This window comes from Balaenoptera physalus (assembly GCF_965194825.1).
Source record: "Balaenoptera physalus genome assembly, chromosome: 7".
In the NCBI taxonomy this organism is placed as follows: Eukaryota; Metazoa; Chordata; class Mammalia; order Artiodactyla; family Balaenopteridae; genus Balaenoptera; species Balaenoptera physalus.
This window is the reverse complement of record NC_138886.1, coordinates 112,509,785-112,529,913: the sequence shown is the minus strand read 5'-3', so window position 1 is coordinate 112,529,913 and position 20,129 is coordinate 112,509,785. Positions and strand designations below refer to the sequence as shown.

The 20,129-nt window shown below is 40.9% G+C and overlaps 2 protein-coding genes across 13 annotated transcripts in view; one reads left to right on the top strand and one right to left on the bottom strand.

Annotated features, from left to right (window-relative positions):
• The window catches only part of ESCO2 (establishment of sister chromatid cohesion N-acetyltransferase 2), a 30,082-nt gene extending 24,864 nt beyond the window's left edge, over positions 1 to 5,218 (bottom strand). The window contains exons 1-3 of one of the 2 annotated variants that reach the window (XM_082468913.1): positions 3,775 to 5,218; positions 2,563 to 2,631; positions 951 to 1,782 (exon numbers count right to left, since the gene is read on the bottom strand). In XM_082468913.1, coding sequence (XP_082325039.1) covers positions 951 to 1,782; positions 2,563 to 2,615 — 885 coding nt within the window. In that variant the 5' untranslated portion in view covers positions 2,616 to 2,631; positions 3,775 to 5,218. Of the gene's footprint in view, positions 1 to 950; positions 1,783 to 2,562; positions 2,632 to 3,774 lie in introns of those variants that run through there. The other variant, XM_082468914.1, reaches the window with a different exon arrangement.
• Positions 5,219 to 5,280: 62 nt separating this feature from the next.
• Positions 5,281 to 20,129, top strand: part of CCDC25 (coiled-coil domain containing 25) — an 82,680-nt gene continuing 67,831 nt past the window's right edge. For 4 of the 11 annotated variants that reach the window (XR_014265559.1, XR_014265560.1, XM_082469043.1 and 1 more), the window contains exons 1-4: positions 5,281 to 5,418; positions 8,382 to 8,429; positions 13,923 to 13,962; positions 18,998 to 19,049. Coding sequence is in view for 8 of the 11 variants with exons in the window: in XM_082469043.1 (XP_082325169.1) it covers positions 5,391 to 5,418; positions 8,382 to 8,429; positions 13,923 to 13,962; positions 18,998 to 19,049 (168 nt within the window). In the remaining 3 variants the exon portion in view is untranslated. Of the gene's footprint in view, positions 5,419 to 8,381; positions 8,470 to 13,922; positions 13,963 to 18,997; positions 19,050 to 20,129 lie in introns of those variants that run through there. The other 7 variants (XM_082469036.1, XM_082469037.1, XM_082469035.1 and 4 more) reach the window with 4 other exon arrangements.

Here is a 20,129-nt window from a genome sequence, read left to right as displayed (position 1 = left end):
AAGCACAGAATGGCACCCATGAAAACATACTATGTAAAATAAACAAAAATCCAACTATACATTCACAGTGATCATCTCCAAGTAGTGGGATTACAGAAGATACATTTTTTTTTAAATTAATTAATTTATTTATTTTTGGCTGTGTCGGGTCTTCGTTTCTGCACAAGGGCAATACATATTTTTTATATTCTCTGTATTCTCTAAATTTTCTAGAATAAGTTAGCACTTTAAATAACGAGCTGAAACAAACAAACAAAAATATGCTCATTCTCTGGAAATCTACTACATGAATTTTATTATTTCTACTTTCTAAAAACACTGACTACCAAGTAAAAGTTACGTTTCTCTGGACCACAGTCATGAGGGAACTTAATGAGATGTAAACCTTAATGCCAAGAAAATGTTGCTGGGCTTCCGTAAGCCAAAAAAGGGAGGAAAAGCCCATCTTTCTACCCTGTCTATAAATTCTTTATAGTGATGATACTATTTGGCTTCATAAAAGCAGTCCTACAGACTGTAAAGAAAACAAAATTTTGGGCTTCCCTGGTGGCACAGTGGTTAAGAATCTGCCTGCCAACGCAGGCGACACGGGTTTGAGCCCTGGTCCGGGAAGACCCCACATGCCGCGGAGCAACTAAGCCCGTGCACAACTACTGTGCTCTAGAACCCGTGAGCCACAACTACTGAAGCCCACGCACCTAGAGCCCGTGCTCCACAAGAGAAGCCACCGCAATGAGAAGCCCGCACACCGCAACGAAGAGTAGCCCCTACTCACCGCAACTAGAGAAAGCCCACGTGCAGCAAGGAAGGCCCAACGCAGCCAAAAATAAAATAAATTTATAAAAAAAAAAAAAGAAAACAAATTTTGTTCAAAGTTACATATATACAATGTATACTGAAGCTCTGTTATATAACCAGCTTAGTTTTAAAAGTGATATATTTACATTTACCTTTATTAATTTCTCTTCATTTTTACTTCTTTCACTCAGCAGCTCAGTGTTCAGTTTTTTTTCTACTAACAAACACTTTGGCACTTGCCTTGTCTCAAAACTTCTTTCATTGACAGTTTCCACATCAGACTCTTCAATAACTTCTGATTTATTCTTTTGGGTGAGTCCCAGTAATGGCTTATCTTCCAGGGGCAATTTTCTCAGAGAGGGTTTTTTCCTACTAACAAAAAAAGCCGCTCCTCCCTGGAGGGTAACTTGTGGTTTGACCTTTTGGCTTAGAACGCGAGGAGCATTCAGATTATTTTCAGCTGAGTAACAATTATTCTCTTTCTCCACAATTGGCTTATAGGCCACTCGATTTTGCTTGGAATTTTTAGAATTCTTTGACACAGGCTTGATGCACTTATATCCTGGTTGACACTTAGCAGTTAAACTCTTCTGTGGTTTTTTGTTCATCTTCTTGGAGCAGGCTGGTTTTCCCTGCATTTTTTCTGTCACACTGGGATATGATCTATCTTCATTATTAGTTTTTAGACAAATGGATCTACTCTCTTTTATCAGCTTTCTCTCCAGTGGATTGAGGTACCACTTATCTTTGTTGTAAAAGGATATGGTAGACACAGCAGATTTAAATGGTGAACCTTGATTTGCAGATGGCAATCTATTTTTAGTCGTTTTGAGTGGACTTGAAATGAAATGGCCTTGTTGAGAGCAATGAATCTTTTCTTCATTTTTATCACCGCTTTGGCAAATGTGCTTTTTATTAGGTGATGGAAATATATTTTCAGTAAAGTCCGAAATTAATTTCTTTGATGGAATTTCTGATAATAGGCTATGAAAAGAAACACAGTCCATTGATAAATATTGTTATTTTGCTTCCATTTCTATGTCAATTTACTGCTAAGCAATAAACAACTCTACCTGTAAGGCATATTAAAAATGCATCTTCTCCACCAAACAGCCATCCATATATATTAGTAGTTTAACAGCAGAATTCTCAAATTCTGTCTTTACCAAACAAAACATCTGAATATTTTTCAAAACTAAGATTCCAATGTTTGTGAAAACAAACACTGTTTACAAAGAAGCTTTGAGATGCATGTATATGTATATGTGTGTGTGTGTGTGTGTGTGTTTTAAAACCTATTTCTAAGTTTTGGCCATATACCTGCTATAATTTCCCTAAAATGATTAATTTTATGTAATAAACTGACCACTTAGGGCTGTTCTATAATATATATCTCTGGTACGACATACATAGAGTATAGAGCTTTATAGGATTGCTTACGGATGAGTATCTACTATATGCAAAACAGTATGTTAAATATTACATAAGAGAGCAGTAAGGAGCAAGGTAATAAAAGATCTGACCCACATTTCCAAGCCATAGGAAACAGCCCTTTCTCTGATTCCCTCCAAAGGCCTTAAAGAATTAATTATGAAAGCTTACAGTATTTCCAGACTAGAATTAGAATATAAAGTATTACTGTAGCCACAAGGAGTAGGTGAATGGAAGAATGGAAATATTTAGAGACAGAAGAGAGGAGATAAAAAACGCAAGATGGTGGATTTTTCTTTTTTTAACAGTTTCTACTCATAGGATGAGACTCACTTATCACAGTTCAAAGAATGCTGCTTCCTTTTCCTTGGAGTTAAAGTTGACATCTTCTTAACTGAACTCCTAAAAGCAACAGAACAATATAATAACCAAATTAATCCAATGTGTATAGAAATCACTAAATCAAAATTATACTTTATAAGTCTGAAAGAGTTCTCAGATGAGTGACGGTCCATAAAGATCCAAAAAGGGGGGGGCGGTGGGTTTAAAAAGCAAATCACTTTAATAAAGGTTTAAACCATGAAGGTAAAAAAAAAAAAAAAAGGAAAAGGAAAAACACTACATCACAGTAGCAACTAATTCAGCAGGGACAGTACAATTTAATTAACTAATTAAGCAGGAATAGTACATGTTTCAAGACGGAAAATGATCCTACCAAGGAGGAAGGATTTTACCCCATTTCAGGACACACTTTCCCCTCAATTAGCCTGATGAATCCATACCAAGTTTAATCACTTTATATTCTGGGCAGCTGTCCTTGCCACTGCCCTCACCCCTACCCCTCCCGCTGTTAGATGCTCTTGCCCTAGGCTTCCATTCCATCCTGCACCTCCTTGGTATCCGTTTAGCACATTTTCTTGTTGTTAGTTTGACTATTTTTCTCAACAGCCTGCATGTTCAAAGAAGGCAGAGACCGTCTCTAGCTTTTTCATCAGAAGCAAGAAAACGGGGAGGCATAATCCTCTCTCATTTTTCTAGTCGAGGAGCCGCTCGTTTCCTTATTTACAAAATGCTCTGACCTCCTAAGGCTGCGGGTAAACACAATCACACATGTTAACTCTCGGGCAGATGGTATGTTGCTCAATAAGAGTTTTCCCTTCCCCTTCCTTCGGATCAAGTATATTTAAAAAAAAAAAACACAAGCGTGACTTCAAACAAACAGAAAAACCTGGGTGTCTGGGAATTAGTGTCGAGCTGCGGCTTAAGGGAAGACCCTTCTGGGGCTGAATGAGGAAAGGTAGGAGAGAAAAGCGCCTCTGTCCCCAAACGCTGTCAGGGCAAAAAGACGAGAAAACTCTGCGTCAGAAAGATGGAAACCCGGTGACCTGAAGTGCGGACACCCGCTCGCTGGCTTCGGTCTCCAGCCGCGAACGCGCCAAGCACCGAGCACAAGCTCTTTTTCCTTGACATTCACCTCCACGTTCCACAGAACCTCCCGGTCTCCTGGCTCTTCCACCCCACGCCTCGACCCTCCGCAGGACTTACCTGCTCCTCGGACAGGCAACCTCTCCTCAGCAGAGCCACGGATCCCCACTGTATTCAAATTCTCGCGCGCCAGTCCAAGCGGAAGTAGGTGAGTTCCGATTGGCCGCTTCCCAGCGCGTCCAGGGGCTGGCTCGGTGATTGGTTGTGCACTAGCGTTTGCCCCGCCCACCCGAAAGGCGGTCTCCAAGATTCTCCCGCCCTTGCAAGGCTAAAAGCTCTCTTCTCACCAAAATCAAGTCTTCCACAATCCCTTGAGGCGCGCCGGGCTCCATTCCGGTGGCCCTATCTAAGATGCATTCTGGGAATTGTAGTTTTTGGCAGAATAAAGGCGCCCTCTGGAACTCCAGGCACATTCTAAGGTCACTTAGTGTAAGATGTTTTTGTAAAGTAGCCTAAGATTTCGAGGCAGTTATTTTTCACATTTGAAGCTTTACTGTGAGTTTACTTTTTTTTTTTTGACTAGTAATACGTTAGGTTTCCAGCTCATTTTTTCATTTTTCAAGTTAAATTAAAAATTCATGACAGTAACATCTATGTGCCAGGCATTCTTGCACGTTTGATGTGTTTTATTTCATTTACTCTTCACCACAGTCTATGAGATATGAATCATCATTCCCATTTTACAGAGAATAAAACTGAGGGCCTGAAAACAATGACTATTTATAAGACAGAGCTAAGTTCTTCTTTTGCAAAGTCCAAAGATTCCTAAAGCACTCACTGATTATTAGCTACTGTTGTTATCTTTGTGTACCAGCTCCTGGTACAGTCTCTGGCACTTTCTTAGCTCTAAATAAATTTAGTTAAAGTGATGCGCTTAACTTCATAGAATGAAGTCGGTCAGATGAAGTTAAGAGAAATAGTCAGGTCAAAACTAAGTGCTGTGGGAACTTTCCGTGAGTCAGATCATTCCCACTTTACATCTGGAAGATATCTGAGGTTCAGAGGTTTGCCCAGTCTCACAGGTAATAATAGATGGCAGATCTTACGCAGAGAGGCATATTGCCTCCGGGGAATATCACAATTTACTCACTATATTCTAAACATTTTATGCCCATTAACTTATTTAACCCTGGCAAAATAGCCTGTGAATTAGCAGCTCTATTCATCTTCATTTTACACCTAAGGTTAAGTCAAAATTTAATGAGCTCCTACTAAGTGCCAAGTACCGTAACTGGCTCAGTGAACGCCTAGCTGTGAAGAAGGCAAAAGGTTTCTACTCAGGCAGGCCAGATGCGGGTAAAAGGAGGCAGATAAGACCAAGAGCTACGCCTCAAGATTTGACCGTTCACGGGGTGGAGGTTCTGAAAATAAAGTCAGTGAATGACATTTTTCTCTTAGGAAGACGGAGTTTCCCCGCAGTTTTCCAGTCACCTATTGTCCTGACTCCATTCTCTTTTCCCTCAACCCCCTAGTAAACTGAGCTCCCAACGCGCCGACGGGGGAGCCCGCCAGGATTGAAGACGGCGCCGGCAGCCGGCATTATGACGCTGCCCGACGTCCGCCGGAAGTGCGCGGAGGAGTTCCGGGGGACGCGGCCTCCGCCCTTCCGGTGTCTTGAGCTTCCGGAGCTGAGTGCCGCTGCTCGGCGCTGGAGTCGCCGTGCCGCTGCCGGGATCATGGTGTTCTACTTCACCAGCAGCAGCGGTGAGTGGGCGCCGAGACCTCCCGGGTCCCTGCTCGACCGCGGGGCTCCGAAGCCGAGACCCCCAGGTCGCCGCTGAGCCTGGTCCTTGAGCGCCTCCTCGGCAGTGGGTGCCTCTTCCCGCGTTCTCATGGTCCCCCCACCGTGTCTGTCCCAGTTCCCCCCGTGCGCCCCCTCGTCAGGGCCTGGGGGCGCGTAGAGGCACCATCCCCCTTGCTGTCTTTGCCTCCGGGAGTTGTTCTTTTCCCTCAATCAGAAAGACCTGTCGCTACCTGGAATTGGACAGTTTGTGGACTTTTTCGCACCCCTATCCTAAGTCTTCCCTTCCCCACCTACCCCCGTAACCTTTAATCTTGCTGAGCCCTGGTAATTACCCGCATAGAGAAAGAAAGGAGACATCTGCCAACAACTCTGCCTTATAGGAAGTGCGCCTTAGCCTTCTAGGAAAGGGTTATAGGGCCTGGATGTTACAGAAAGCCATAAAAAGACTCTGGAATGGCGATAAAGCCACTCACTGGGCAGAGTTGATGTCCCAGATCTTGAAAAGTGACATGATAATGTTTCTGATTTGTCTTTGGCAGGCAAGGAAAGGGTGTGTTTAGTTCCCAGGAAATACTGTGTCTTCATTTCTCTGCTTATGTTGTTCCCTTTGCCTATAATCAGCCCCCCAGTTAGCTGCTTCTCCCCTGAAACAGCCCTCGCCCATCTTTTCCAGATGCCTTTCCCGCCTTGTCGCCACCCCAGGATTGCTTAGATATAACTCTTTGGGGATCCCCTTAACACCCATGTATGCCTTTGGCATTGCACTTGTCATATGGTATTAAACTCTGTCTGCTTGAGCTAGAGTGTAAGCCCCTTGAGGGCAGGGAGGGGATCTCCTGGTTTCTCTAGTGTAGTGCCTGGCTCGTAATAGTTACTCAATAAATACTTATTGAATAAATGAATGGTATTTTTTGACTTCTAGCACACTCTATTCTGTTGCTACTGTCTCTGCCTACGTATGTTAAAGGTGAGATTTAAGTGAAACTAGCTGTGCAGTTTTGTGTGGGTTTGAATAGACTGGTACTTGCTTTTTAGAGATGAGAATGCTGAAGCCCAGGGAAGTTGTAACTCACAGACCCCCTCCCCTGCTACTCCATCATACTATCACATCTCATTTTTCTCAGTAGTTTAGGCTTCCACGGTGTACCATAAGCTATTTCTCTGTCTCTATAGGCTTAGTTTAAAATTACTAGAAACAAAATTCAAAGTAGCCTGAAAAATCATTATAGGCCCCTAATAGCATTTTCATCCTCCCTCTGTCCTGTCCTGCCCCTCCAGATAACTGGAGTGGCTCTTTGTAGCTTCTCATGAGAGTCCCTGACAACATAGTTACCCGTACAAGTCCAGCAATGGAATGAAAACTATAGGCAGGCCATATAGGTACTAAATGTATTTTATGCTGGCTGCTTTATTCTCCTTAAAGTGATTCTAAATTCCTTGAGCGCTAGTCATACACACGCAGGTGCCCTTAATAGAACAGAGTGCTTCAGTTGATTTGTGGATCATATTTTTCTCATTGGCTTCCATTATAACATCAGAATTGCTTCCTGTCAGAAAAACATTTGACCTCTAAGTCTAATAAATCTGCACTTGTGCAGCTTTTAAAATTGCAAAGTTAATGGAAAAATTATAACTTCCAGTAAGATAGTAGTAAAACTTTATATGTCCTAGTACAGAAAACAACTTGAACATACAGAATCTGCAGGAAATGACTTCGTATAGATAGCTAAGCTTTTCAAGCAACTGATGGTTTACTGCAAAAAAACTTTTTTAAAAAATGGGTTGAAAATCTCAATAGGAAGTTTTTGCCTTCCCTTTTAAAATTAGTATCTCTAACTAAAATCTGCTTAGTTTTATTCTTTCATGCTCTCATAATAGAATAATGAAACATTAGCCTTGCTATATTTCCAGTGTCAAATTTAAGCCCCTCTGATTTATGGACCCACAAATTACCTGCGCATGGCTCATTAACTTCACTTGTACTTTTAGTACCTTTTACTAGCATCTGTCTCAAGATAGGTTGTTCTGTAAATTATGAGATTATCACAGTGCCTCTAAAGTTGGCCTGGTTGCTACACCTGTATCAGGTATCTTCAAGATAACTAGTTCCCATACTAATCAACCTTAATATTTGGGTGAGAGTAACAAAAATACTAGAATAATTCAGTATAATAATGATCAAATGTCATTTCTAAGGTAAACCATACCCAGAATATTCTTTTTGATTTAGGGTAGTGGTTCCTAATGCTGACTTCACATTAGAATCACTGTAAAAAGAGATCTTTTGCAAAACCCCAATCCCCAGAGATTTGGATTTGGTTGGTCTTAGGTGAAGCTGGGGCAAAATTAGGTGATTCTAATGTGTAAACAGGGTTCAGAGCCACTGATCAGAAGAAGCTTGAGAGCCAGTGTTTCCCCTGAATGTGATAGGGAGCTTATTATAATTTGCAGCACACCTAGGACATAACTAAATCAAATTATGAAAAATAAAACTTGCCTAAGTATAGGAACCTATTTTTAAATGGTTGAGGTGAAGAGTTTTGGTCGTTGTTTTTTTAAAACTATTTTGAAGAAGGCAAAAGTATAAGACTGAACTGGAATTGCGTTGAACTAAATCCTGAGAAAGTAGGAAAGTAGCCATTTTTAATGAGGGTTGGTAAACTTTCTCCAGATGGTCAGTATTTTAGAGTTTGTAAGCCACGTACGGTCTCTCTAGCTTATTCTTCATTTTGCTTTTTTCAACCCTTTAAAAATGTAAAAATCATTCTTAGCTCAAGGGCTGTCCAAAAACAGGGCTGGATTTGGCCTACCGGCCATGAATGTTTTGCCAACCCCTAATAAGCACTTGTCACTTGTTTTTCCCATCAGACAGTTGTGTTGGTGTTGAAGTTATCTAACTATTCTTATTTTTGTTTTGTCTTAGTTAACTCATCTGCTTACACTATTTACATGGGAAAGGATAAATATGAAAGTAAGTTTTCAAAAGCATTTGATTTTGAAATTTCCAGCAGGTAAGTGTTAATTGCCTTTTCTCACAATGGTTTGTTGGATATGAGTTTTCAATTAACTACTAACTAACCAGTTATAAGGAATTCCAAAGGATTAACTTCCTTAGAATTTCATTATATCAGATAATAGTTGAGCTAATTGGACCACCTGTGGCTGATTAGAATCTTTACAAAGAGTTTTGTGGTATCGTTTGATTTAGGGGTGACAGGAATTAGAGGTTAACTTGTGCTGGTTTTCATTAAATAAAAATAATCTGTGGCTTGGACTTTGAAAAGATCATTTTCTGTACATTTTTACCTTGTTTAAGAGACATATCTTGGTTGTTTTGAGGCAGAAGATGGTTCTTTTTGAGTTGAAATGTTAACAGTGCTTTCTTGACCACTCTCAGAATGAAACACGTTATCTCATACTGTGCACATTCCTATGACTAAATGATATAAACATTCACCTAACTAAAACAAAAATTTACCAAAAAATACCCATACTATTTTCTGTGCCCTCTATTTTCTGTTTTATCTCATTTTTAAAAAGCTAGTCTTAACCTGCTAAATTAATTTTCTGACTCACTAATGAATTTGATATAAAGTTTACAAGAAAAACACTGATTTAGGGATTGCCTTTTTGACTGCACGAGTGGCGGGGGGCGCCAAAAGGGAACTGTAGTTTTCTTGATCAAGAGAGCAGGGAGGAGGACTTCCCTGGTGGCACAGTGGTTAAGAATCTGCCAGCCAGTGCAGGGGACACGGGTTCGAGCCCTGGTCCAGGAAGATCCCACATGCCGCGGAGCAACTAAGCCCGTTTGCCACAACTGCTGAGCCTGCACTCTAGATCCCGCGAGCCACAACTACTGAGCTTGCACGCCTAGAGTCCGTGCTCTGCAACGAGAAGCCACCACAATGAGAAGCCCGTGCACCGCAATGAAGAGTAGCCCCCGCTCTCTGCAACTAGAGAAAGCCTGCGCGCAGCGATGAAGACACGACACAGCCAAAAATAAAAATAAATAAATTTATTTTAAAAAAAGAGAGAGCGAGCAGGGAGGTGACAGCACTGACCCTCACGGTGTGGGACACTGAGGTGAGGGAGGAAAGAACTGCAACAAGGGAGCTTGGAGAAAGTGACAGAATTCCTCTTCTTCAAGCTTGAAAAGCACAGCTACTCTTCTCTTGAGGATAGCATCATGTTCTGGAAAAGACAGCTCTGAAGTCTGGCCAGTCTGGGTTAAAATCCCACCTCTTCAGCAAACTAGCCATAGTTACTTAACCCCTTTGAACCTTAGGGTTCTTAGATGTAAGGAGAGGATCCTGGGACGGTATCGGCCTTGCAGGGCAGTGAAGGTTAAAAGAAAGAGTCTGGGGAGAGTGCCTGGCCCACGGTGGGCGCTCAGTAACTGGTGGTTCTCTCTGGAGCTCTGGAGCTCCCCGAAGCCGCCTCCTTTCTCCCCTGGGAATACTCCAGGCCTGGGTGACTCTGCCTCAGTAGTCTGAGAGCTGCCTGATTCACTTCAGTTACTTTTCTTTAACCCTCAGGTATTGCTTTTTTTTTTTTTTTTTTCCTTTTCTAAAACCATCGGTGTCTGTTCTAGGTGCAGTTTGTAACTGACAGTTTAAACTTGATCCTTTAAAAGAGACAAGTATAACATTCTTCAGTATGAGACACTTGCTTAATGAAATAAGGCCCCAAATTAAAAGATGTCAAAGAACAGTGATAAGTTATATATAACTTAGATATAACTATGCATATAGTTTTATAAAAACATATATAGTTGTATGTATATGTATAGTTACACATGCTAAGTATATGTAGTTGGTGTATATACACATACATTACATAAAATATATATAATGTTATAAATATGATAATGTGATATAGTTATATAACTATATAATTATAAATCAGATCTATATAACAGTTTCAAACCCTGCTATAACCATAAGCAGAATCAGTATAAGCAAGACTGTCACATCCTAGCCAAGAGAAAAAACCAATAGCATAAAATAACTAATTTTTAAATGGTTTTTTCCTTATAATGAATTTATGCCATTGACTCTGGTTGTGACTTAATGGAGAAGCTGTCTGCAGTATATTAATACTTGAGTTTTATATTTCTCCTAGTAACCGGTGAATTGTCATGGATAACTTTTCTCATAGCGTCCTCCTGATGAACATAGCTGGGGAGGGGATACTGTCTCCCTGTATTACATTGAACAGTAAGGCACAGTTATAGGAGTCCTAGTTATCTACAGTAGATATGGATCCAAACCTGACCAAATCTACTTTCCCTTCTACCACACGAAGGGTGTGAACCCAAGACTCAGGTTCCTGAGAGGCACCTAAAGCCGAGGTCGTGCGGGTTTTGCACTGTGCAGCCCTGGCGGGGCGGGGACGGCTTTCTGTATGTCTTACAGCGAAGGGCCGCTTTGATTCCGGTGCACACTGATGGGCTACCCGTGCTGCTGACGCAGGCAGCTGTGCCGGGGACATTCCCACCGTGTCTCTTTTCCCTTCCCTTGTAGTTTCCTGTTTGCTGGGGCTGGTCTGTGTGAGGCCATGTGCCAACGTCTGAGTATCCAAAGAGGAAGACGGAGTCTGTGTTTTCACAGTGTTCATTCAGGTGGAGGCACATACAAAAACCAAATAGCGGTCAGTTTTGCTGTGAATATAAAACTCTAAAAAATAAAGTCTATTAAACAAAAGTATGGGCAAAATGAAGTAATATTAATAGCAAACACTGTAGATGTAGAGGGGGCAGAGAGTAAATGTGGTTAGGGAGAGCTGAGAAGCTTCGTGGAAGAGTGGGTTAGGATGGGCTAGAATGAATCCTTTAAACCTCCGTTGTAGGGATTTCTCTCTACAGATACAAATCTAGATACAGAGTTTATGTCTGCAGATGTAAACTTAGATTCTGTCTAGAGCCCACTGGAGTGGTGGTTTGCTGTCACTAAAGTATATGCAGGAAAAAAAATCTGTATGTAGAATACTTTTCCCCAGGCACTCTTAGAGTCATCCAACTCTCTTAGTCTGCTTTGTAAGAACGGTATTACATTTTTAAGTTGCCTGTTCTCTAGCGCTCCTAGCACATCACGTTTACTTCTAATAGCCTTGATGACTTCAGGCTAAGGGCTGGATGGAACATAAATGAATTTTAAGTTGAATGAGTCCTTTCTCTAAAAAGCTTTCAGGTGTGTTCTTTTTATTAGCCAGCAGGTGTCACCAGGGAGCCAAACATTGCCCAAATGAGGAAAAGAGGTTTTTATAATTCCCTTTTTCTGATTTTTCTGATTACTTGTCGGCTATTTGCTCAGCTTCTTACTTAAGCTAGTAGAAAACCCTTCAGAAAACTCAGGGTGTCTGCAGTTGCTTAGAGTACCCTCATCCAAGAGGGTACTCTATCATCTTTTTGCTTTTCTGGAAAATAAATACCTCATTCAAGTTAGATAGATTATACTTGAGTACATTTTAAATCATCATATGTGAATCACTTTACCTTACAATTTTTAACTTTAGGTTTAATAATTTAAGTAATGCTTGTGTATTACTAATTATTAATATGGCTATTAGAGGTATATATTGAGATAACCTTTCTGTAGAGATATATATTATTAGCCTTAAAAATATACATACGTAGGAGTTCCCTGGTGGTCTAGTGGTTAGGATTTGGCGCTTTCACTGCCATGGCCCAGGTTCAGTCCCTGGTCAGGGAACTGAGATCTTGCAAGCCATGTGGTGTAGCCAAAAACAAAAAAAAACAAAACAAAAAAACATATATATGCATATGTTTTGAATGAATACTTCACCTTTTAGAAATACACCTTAAGGAAATAATCAGGAGTATGGACATTTTTATTTAAAAAGTATTTACTGAAGCATTTATAATTAGAAGCAATCCAAATGTCAACAACAGAAAAGTTTATCCATATGATAGAATCAAGTAGTCATTTTTTCCAAAGAACTTCTAAAATTTTTATTTTTATCTAACAAATATATAGTTTAAAAGTTCAAGTAATAACAGAATGCTTATAGTAAAAAACATCAGTTCTCTACCCCATCCTTTTCAATACCCACGTTCTACCCTCAGAGATAGTTACTTTGACTTTTACCTATTTCTTCTATTTTTATTTTCATATGTGACAGAATTTTAGGTGTTTTTATTTTCTTCTTTATATTTCTGGTGTTTGTTTTGTTCCCTAATTTTCTACAATTTTATAATTGAGAAGCTTTTTTTTTTAAGATGTAAAATGCAGTCCACTGGTTTTAAAGTTGTAGCAAAACCATTTTAACATATAAGTATTGTTATAGTGAATCAGTTTTCTAAGACATCTAACATCTCAGTTGCTCTGATTTGCCAGTGTTAGTTTTATCTTCAAATAGAAATATCTTTGAACTTTAGATTATAAGTGTTATACAAAATTATAATGATTATAATTGTCCAATTGTAAAAACTATTAAAAAAATGTTCTGGTATTTTCAAGCATCAAAGCCTCTTTGAATTACTCTTTATTAAGGGAGAGAAAAAGTTTTGTGGAAAAGATTGGTTTTTTTTTCCCCTTCCCAACTTACGATAAACTTTGGCATATTTCATTTAACCTTCTCTTTATTTTTTTATTTTTTATTTTTTTTATCAGAAAATAATCCTACCACTCTCTGAAAAAGTTGCCATCATATTTTTTTTTTAGCAGTTTTTTTTTTAATTAATTTATTTATTTTTGGCTGTGTTGGGTCTTCGTTTCTGTGCGACTGCTTTCTGTAGTTGCGGCGAGTGGGGGCCGCTCTTCATCGCGGTGCGTGGGCCTCTCACTATCGTGGCCTCTTGTTGCGGAGCACAGGCTCCAGACACGCAGGCTCAGTAATCTGTGGTTCACGGGCTTAGTTACTCCGTGGCATGTGGGATCTTCCCAGACCAGGGCTTGAACCCGTGTCCCCTGCATTGGCAGGCAGATTCTCAACCACTGCACCACCAGGGAAGCCCCTAACCTTCTCTTTAAAACATGTTTTTAGTTTTGTTTTATTTAAAAATTTAAAAATTATTTTTATTGAAGTATAGTTGATTTAAAATATTATATTAGGGAATTCCCTGGCGGTCCAGTGGTTAGGACCTAGTGCTTTCACTGCCAGGGCCCAGGTTCGATCCCTGGTCAGGGAACTAAGATCCCTCAAGCTGTGCAGCACGGCCAAAAAATAAATAAATAAAAGAACCAAAGAATACTTTTAAAACTGAATTAAAATTAAAAAAATAAATAAATAAAATATTGTATTAGTTTCAGTGTACAACATACTGATTCAGTATTTTTATAGATTGTACTCCATTTAAAGTTATTACAAAATAATGGCTGTATTTCTCTGTGCTGAACAATGTATCCTTGTTGCTTATTTATTTTATACATAGTAGTTTGTATCCCTTAAGACCTTCATTTCTCTGTTTCTTTCCTTTTCTTTGTTCTCTTCTGTCTCTCTGCAGATGAAGATCTGATAAAGTACGGCTGGCCTGAAGATATTTGGTAAGTAGCAAGTTTGGTTCTGCTTTTTATGGGTCATTATTTACTTTCTTAGACTTGACCAACCACCTGACTCCTATGATTAAAACTAGAACTCATGCTTTGCGTTTTGTCTATGAATGTTCAGTGGTAAATAGCTGCCAGCCAGCTCCCTTCGTTTATAATTACCACGTTAACTGGGAATGAGGTCTTAGGGCTAGATCTCGGGCCTCACTGCAAAGGTCTCAGGAACATAGGCTTGCTTTTACCTCCTGTGTGTCTCCTCGTAGTAGGTTACTGAGACCACTGCACTTAACACACTCAGAGCACTCTTTTTGAGTGGATGGATGCAGGCTTCACAAGAAGCAGTGAAGAAAATAGACGCAAGCTTCCATGTCGGTGGAATAGGTAGAGCATCTGACCAGATTCAGCTTTAAAGAAAACACAGACTGGCTTCCCATTGTCTTCTCAACAAAGAGTTTAACCCTGGCTTGATCCAGCCCCTATCCCTTCTTTCTAAAAGAATTTATGGAAATTTCAAAAATTATAATATATTCTTTCTTAGCCTCCTTCCAAGATAATTTTATTTTGCTGCTTGCCAAACCCATTCTAAAAAAACAACGGGCTTCCCTGGTGGCGCAGTGGTTGAGAATCTGCCTGCCAATGCGGGGGACACGGGTTCGAGCCCTGGTCTGGGAAGATCCCACATGCCGCGGAGCAACTAGGCCCGTGAGCCACAATTACTGAGCCTGCGCGTCTGGAGCCTGTGCTCCGCAACAAGAGAGGCCGCGATAGTTAGAGGCCCGCGCACCGCGATGAAGAGTGGTCCCCGCTTGCCACAACTAGAGAAAGCCCTCGCACAGAAACGAAGACCCAGCACAGCCATAAATAAATTAAAAAAATAAATTAAAAAAAAAAAAAAATTTAAAAAAAAAAAAAAAAAAAACAACAAAACAAATGCAGAAAAAAAACCCTTCATTTTAGTTGAATTCTTTTCTTTTTCTAACTGCCTTGGGATGCCATATGGGCTTTTCTACAACTCAAACCCAAAACCTGTGAGGAGTTCATGGATTCCAGCTACTTTCTTTTTCTTTCATGTAATGCTCTCATACTCAGTTTGCTTTCTTTTTCTAGCTGCAGCTTCCACCACTCCCTCTGACCCTTGTGATGTCTCTCTCCTGGAGCCTAATTCTACCTACTATAGAGCGGGATATGGTCTCTACAACTCCTAACACCCCCCTACCAAATGCCGTCCCTGAGGAGAAGCACTTGGATCCCGTTGGCTTTAATGATAGTAGTAATGGACGTTTACCAAACAGATAACTGTAGGCCAGATCCTGTGGAGTGTTTACCTCCACTAATACATTTCACTTCACTACAACCCTGTGAAGTAGTTACCAATATCATGCCCATTTTTCAGATGAGGAAACTCAGGCTAAGGGAAACTGAACAGATCCACTCGGGTTGTTGCTGGCCCCCAGCCAGCTCGAGTTCTAGATCCCTGTTTCTGTCTTCCCTCAGGCTATTTGGGCCCAGATCCCTCACTTAATTTCCTATAGTGACAGAGCTTAGGCTGCCACTTTTTAGAAGAGTTGACTGATTTTCAGTAAGATGTGCAGCATTGGGCATCTGGTAGGAAGGATATTGCCCGGAGACTAACTTAAGCTACTCCCTAGATGTAGCCATTCTCTGAACCCCCGGGCCTACCTGCAGGAGCCCACTGAAGGGCGCCTCTCTGGCTCCAGCCTACCTCATTGTGAAAGAGCCGCCTCCTGACCCCGTGGAAGTACTTCCCTGTTTGTTTGCCCTCTCTGAAGTCCACACTCCAGGAACCAAGAGGCACTAGAAACCTGAGGAAGTTTAAAGGTTTTTTTATCAGCCCCCTGTTCCAGCACAGTGGCCCATCTTCTGAACTCAAATATGTCATCAAGGTAGACACTGCTTGGTGCCCCCATACCTCAGGGGGGCAGGTTGCACTGCTCGGGGCTTCTGCACTGGGTGCTGCTTACCTTCCTAGGACCCTTGACTATAAGCTCTGCTCCCCTGCCTCCCCCGCCCACCCCGGGACAGTGATCCACCGGGCTTGTTTACCACTCTGTCCCGCTGCCCAGCGTAGGACCTGGCACATAGTGAGTGTTCAGGAGATGTGGACTTTCTAACGGACTAGCTCTCTGCCTGTCTGGAAATGATCTCTGCTGGACATTTCTTCACAGTAACTGCATTCTGGTCATCTCCATTTTGAGTACCTGTCACCCTTGGCTGGATTATTTCAGTTGTCCTTAAGGCCCCAAAGATCTCCAGATCTGTCACACAAGAGATAAGGATGATCACACCTGTTATGCAGTTACCTGCTGTAAGGTTTGGGGCAGAAATACCTGCATAGGAAAGGTTACATACTCAGATGCACCATGAAAGTCAGTTCACTACAGCCTTTTACTTGACATTTAAAAAAAATTAAGTGGAAGAGAAATTTCCAATTTACAGCCTACACCTCATGTATTATGACTTGGGTTTTTCGTTTCGTTAAGGTAGACTTCTGGAAGGCACTTACCAGACTGGTGTCTATAGCTGCCCGATAGCCATTTCGACACTCTTTAATCTTGAGATTTAATGTCTGTTGTCGGAAGTGATTGACTTTTACTTCCAGAAGCTATTCTAGGTCAGATGTGAGCTGGCATAGCCCTAAATTTCAAGACCTGTTACAGTTAATAAACTGTCAATCCTGGAAACATTCCTGGGTGTGCAAAGAATATGAGTCAGTTGATCTACATTCCAGGGCAGATTTTCAACCTGGAACTTAACCTCTGCGAATGTCAACATCTAAGTTTATACCAGGAAACCTCCTAAGGTGCTTTTAAGCAAAGAATTTTTCTAGGCTTAAATGAGAATGGAACTAAATTCATTTTAAACAAAGGAAAATACAGAGTGTGCGTTCACTGCTTCCAAACCCCCTAATGAGTAGTATTTCTAGAGACCCCACTTTAAGGATAAACGACCCAGCTTGGGGTCCCGTGCATCTCTACATTCTCAGGTCAGGGATGCTCATGTTTCTAGTCTCTGCATTCAATAAAGAGTAATAGTGATTAAGCAGGGAGAGGAAGGTAACAAGGAAGAGAGGGAACTAGGGAACTAGTGGGCATAATTTAAACTTGGAGTGAGCATTTTGGGAGGTTTGGAAGGTTTTTTAAGGAAACTCACTCAAAATAGTTTGTTTACAGAACTGACTTTTTTGTTCGTTTTACATTTCAACCAAAGCGCCGTTGGGACATGCATTCCCTTTGCACTTTGTAGAGGTGTACCTACAAGCCTGAAGTTGGTGTAGATCAGCAGTGATATTCCTGGGTGTGTTTTAGTACTTTGACTGCCTATGTATGAACCCAGTGTGTATATACATGGAACTACTTGTGTATGTCTTTTGATAAAATTCCACATCAGAGACCTTTAAGGAAAATCAGAATACAATCAAGCTACTATGGGTATGTAGGAAAGAGTTGTTGTAAATAGAGAACTTAAAACAAATTGGAATGGGAGAAGTTTTCTCAATTGAGCCTGCTTACTAATGGGGTATTTTCCTAAGATTCTGAAACAGAGTAGTGAGGTATAATTTCCAGATTTTCAAAAAACACATTTTCTGGCTGGAAAATGCCAAGCTGAAGATGATAATCAGTAGGAATCTCTTACGTGGGAATGCAAATAAGTAAATGAACCAGCAGAAGAAAAATAAATCAAACTAAGATGTTATATTCATTTCTGGCTATCACTAATGGTTAGGAATAAAACCTAGAGTCATCATAGACTGCCAAAAATGTGTAAAAATTTTCTTTCTCCAAAGTGACTAGCAAGATGCCTGACCTTTTTAAAGAGGGCATGAGAAACAGCAAACCTTGACCTTTATATAGAATCACACTGCCTACGTCTTGGACCAGGTATGAGTGTGTAACCATTTGCAGCTCTAAAAAATCCATTAATGCTAAGAAAATGTCTAAAGAAATACGTAATGGGACGTGACGTTGCCTCCTTAGGATTTTACTGAACATTCCTCAGTCTGGAAAGGAAAGGACTAAGGAAGAGATGAGTAAAGTTAACAGAAATCACGAAGTGACAGTCGTGTGTTACCATTGTTTGCTAGCATTCTGGAGGCCTCTCTGGGTGTTGGAAAGAGCGGTCAACTTCATTTGGTGAATTGTAAATATGAAAAACTTAAAATCCCCAAATGTTGGACTAGGTGAAAAAAGAAGTAAGTTTTAAAAGATTTAATTAAATTGGTGAATGATAGAGCCTTAATGAAAGGTAAATTTAGGCTACTGGGGTGAGAGGGCATTCTGAATATTTTTAGGACAGCGTCATAACGGGCAATCACCATGCTTTCCCAGGAGACGCGTATTAGTGTCATTGTCAGAGGTAAGGCTGGATGAATTGTTGGTCTGACCCATGTGGTGATGTGGTCTGCTTACTGCTTCAGTCCTCACCTGACTCTTCCATCTCTGTGATTGACATTCTCTTTGGATTGTTTTGCCATCGCTTGAAACTCAGGATTTCCCAAACCAAACCTGTCATCTTTGTGCCAAACTGGCGCCCTCTCCAGCTGTAAGATGTTACTGTCAGTGGTCCTGTGCGTCTCCCAGGCTTGCAACCCTGGAGTCTTGCTGACTTCTTTCATTCCCTTCTCTTCTCACCTAAAATTCCTTCCCCGTGTTTGCTCTGAGTCCCGTGGTTCAGCTTGGGACCCACCAAGTCTCAGTTCATCAATGAAGCCTTGGGTCACTGATAGCTCTTTCTCGCTTCAAAAATCACCCTTCCCTGGGCTTTTAACATTCATCACCTCCTGTACTCATCTTGGTACTTAGTCTCACACAGCTGCAGAACTTTCCGTGTTCTTCTCACCTCTCCCAGTGGATAGTGAGCTCTCTGGAGGCGGTGACTGTTTTCTGCCCCCATAGTGCTCAGTGTGCAGTCGGCACTGAATTAATATTTTTGGATTGGAATGCTTTAAATGCAGGTGGCCTGAGGAGATGGTTATCTTGTACCTCTTGCTAAAAGTGGTTTTCATTCTTTGTAGGTTTCATGTGGACAAACTCTCTTCGGCTCATGTATACCTTCGATTACATAAGGTAACTGGATTTAAACATGGATTCGTGACTTTTTCTGTAGTGATGAGCATCCTATCTTGTCCTCTATCCTTTTTTTTGGGCAAATAAATTGTTTAGAGTAATAAATATGTACAAAAGTCTACAAATTAGCAAATGAAGAGATGTCTTCCCCCAACCCAGGAAACCACTAAGGGCAATTCTGGTGATTTTTGAGGCTTGGAAGGGGACACAGCACATATTTCCCAGATAGAAGCACTGCCTTGTCCTGCCAGCTGAGGTGTGCTGTGTGTCACCTCTGCTCTGTCTCCCTGTCATTTCAGTTGACACTACTGGACTTTGTCTTCTTCTAGGAAGATCATGTTGTAGTTCCTTTTTCTCAGACTCATGTGATTCTCCTGCCTCACCAAGGGCATATGTTCCTAGTTATCAGGGGCTGCTTTGGGAGGTTTAAAACAGCATTATCCTAGTAAAGGGAAAAGATTTAATGTTCCCTAGTCACATAAAACCACTGTTTTTCCAATCTGTCTTTATATCCATCTATTGTATTTTGTGTAGTTGAATCATAGGGTATGGATAATTGTTATGTGTATTTTTTAAAATATTTATTTTGGAATGATTTTAGATTTACAGAAAAGTTGCAAAGGTAGTACAAGTTCCTGTATACCCGATGTCCAGTTTTCCCCATTGTTAACATCTTAACATTACCATGGTAAATTTGTCTGAACTGAGAAGCCAGAACTGATGCATCACTATTAACTAACCTCTGGACTCTATTTGGATTTCTCCAGTTTTTCCATTAATGTCCTTTTTCTGTTCCAGGATCTGGTCCAGTGTCACACATTGCATTTTAGTTGTCATGTCTGCCTAGTCTCTGGTCTGTGACAGTTTGTCACTCTTTCCCTGTTTGTCATGACCTTGACAGTTTGAGAAGTACTGATCAGGTCATGACTAGACTGGAGTTACGGGTTTGGGGGAACAATAGCACAGAGGTGAAGTGCTCTTATCCCATCATGTCAGGGGTATTTGCATTAATAGGACTTACCACTGATGGTGTTAACCTTGATCTCCTGTCAGGTTTTTTCACTAGAGAGTTGATCTTCT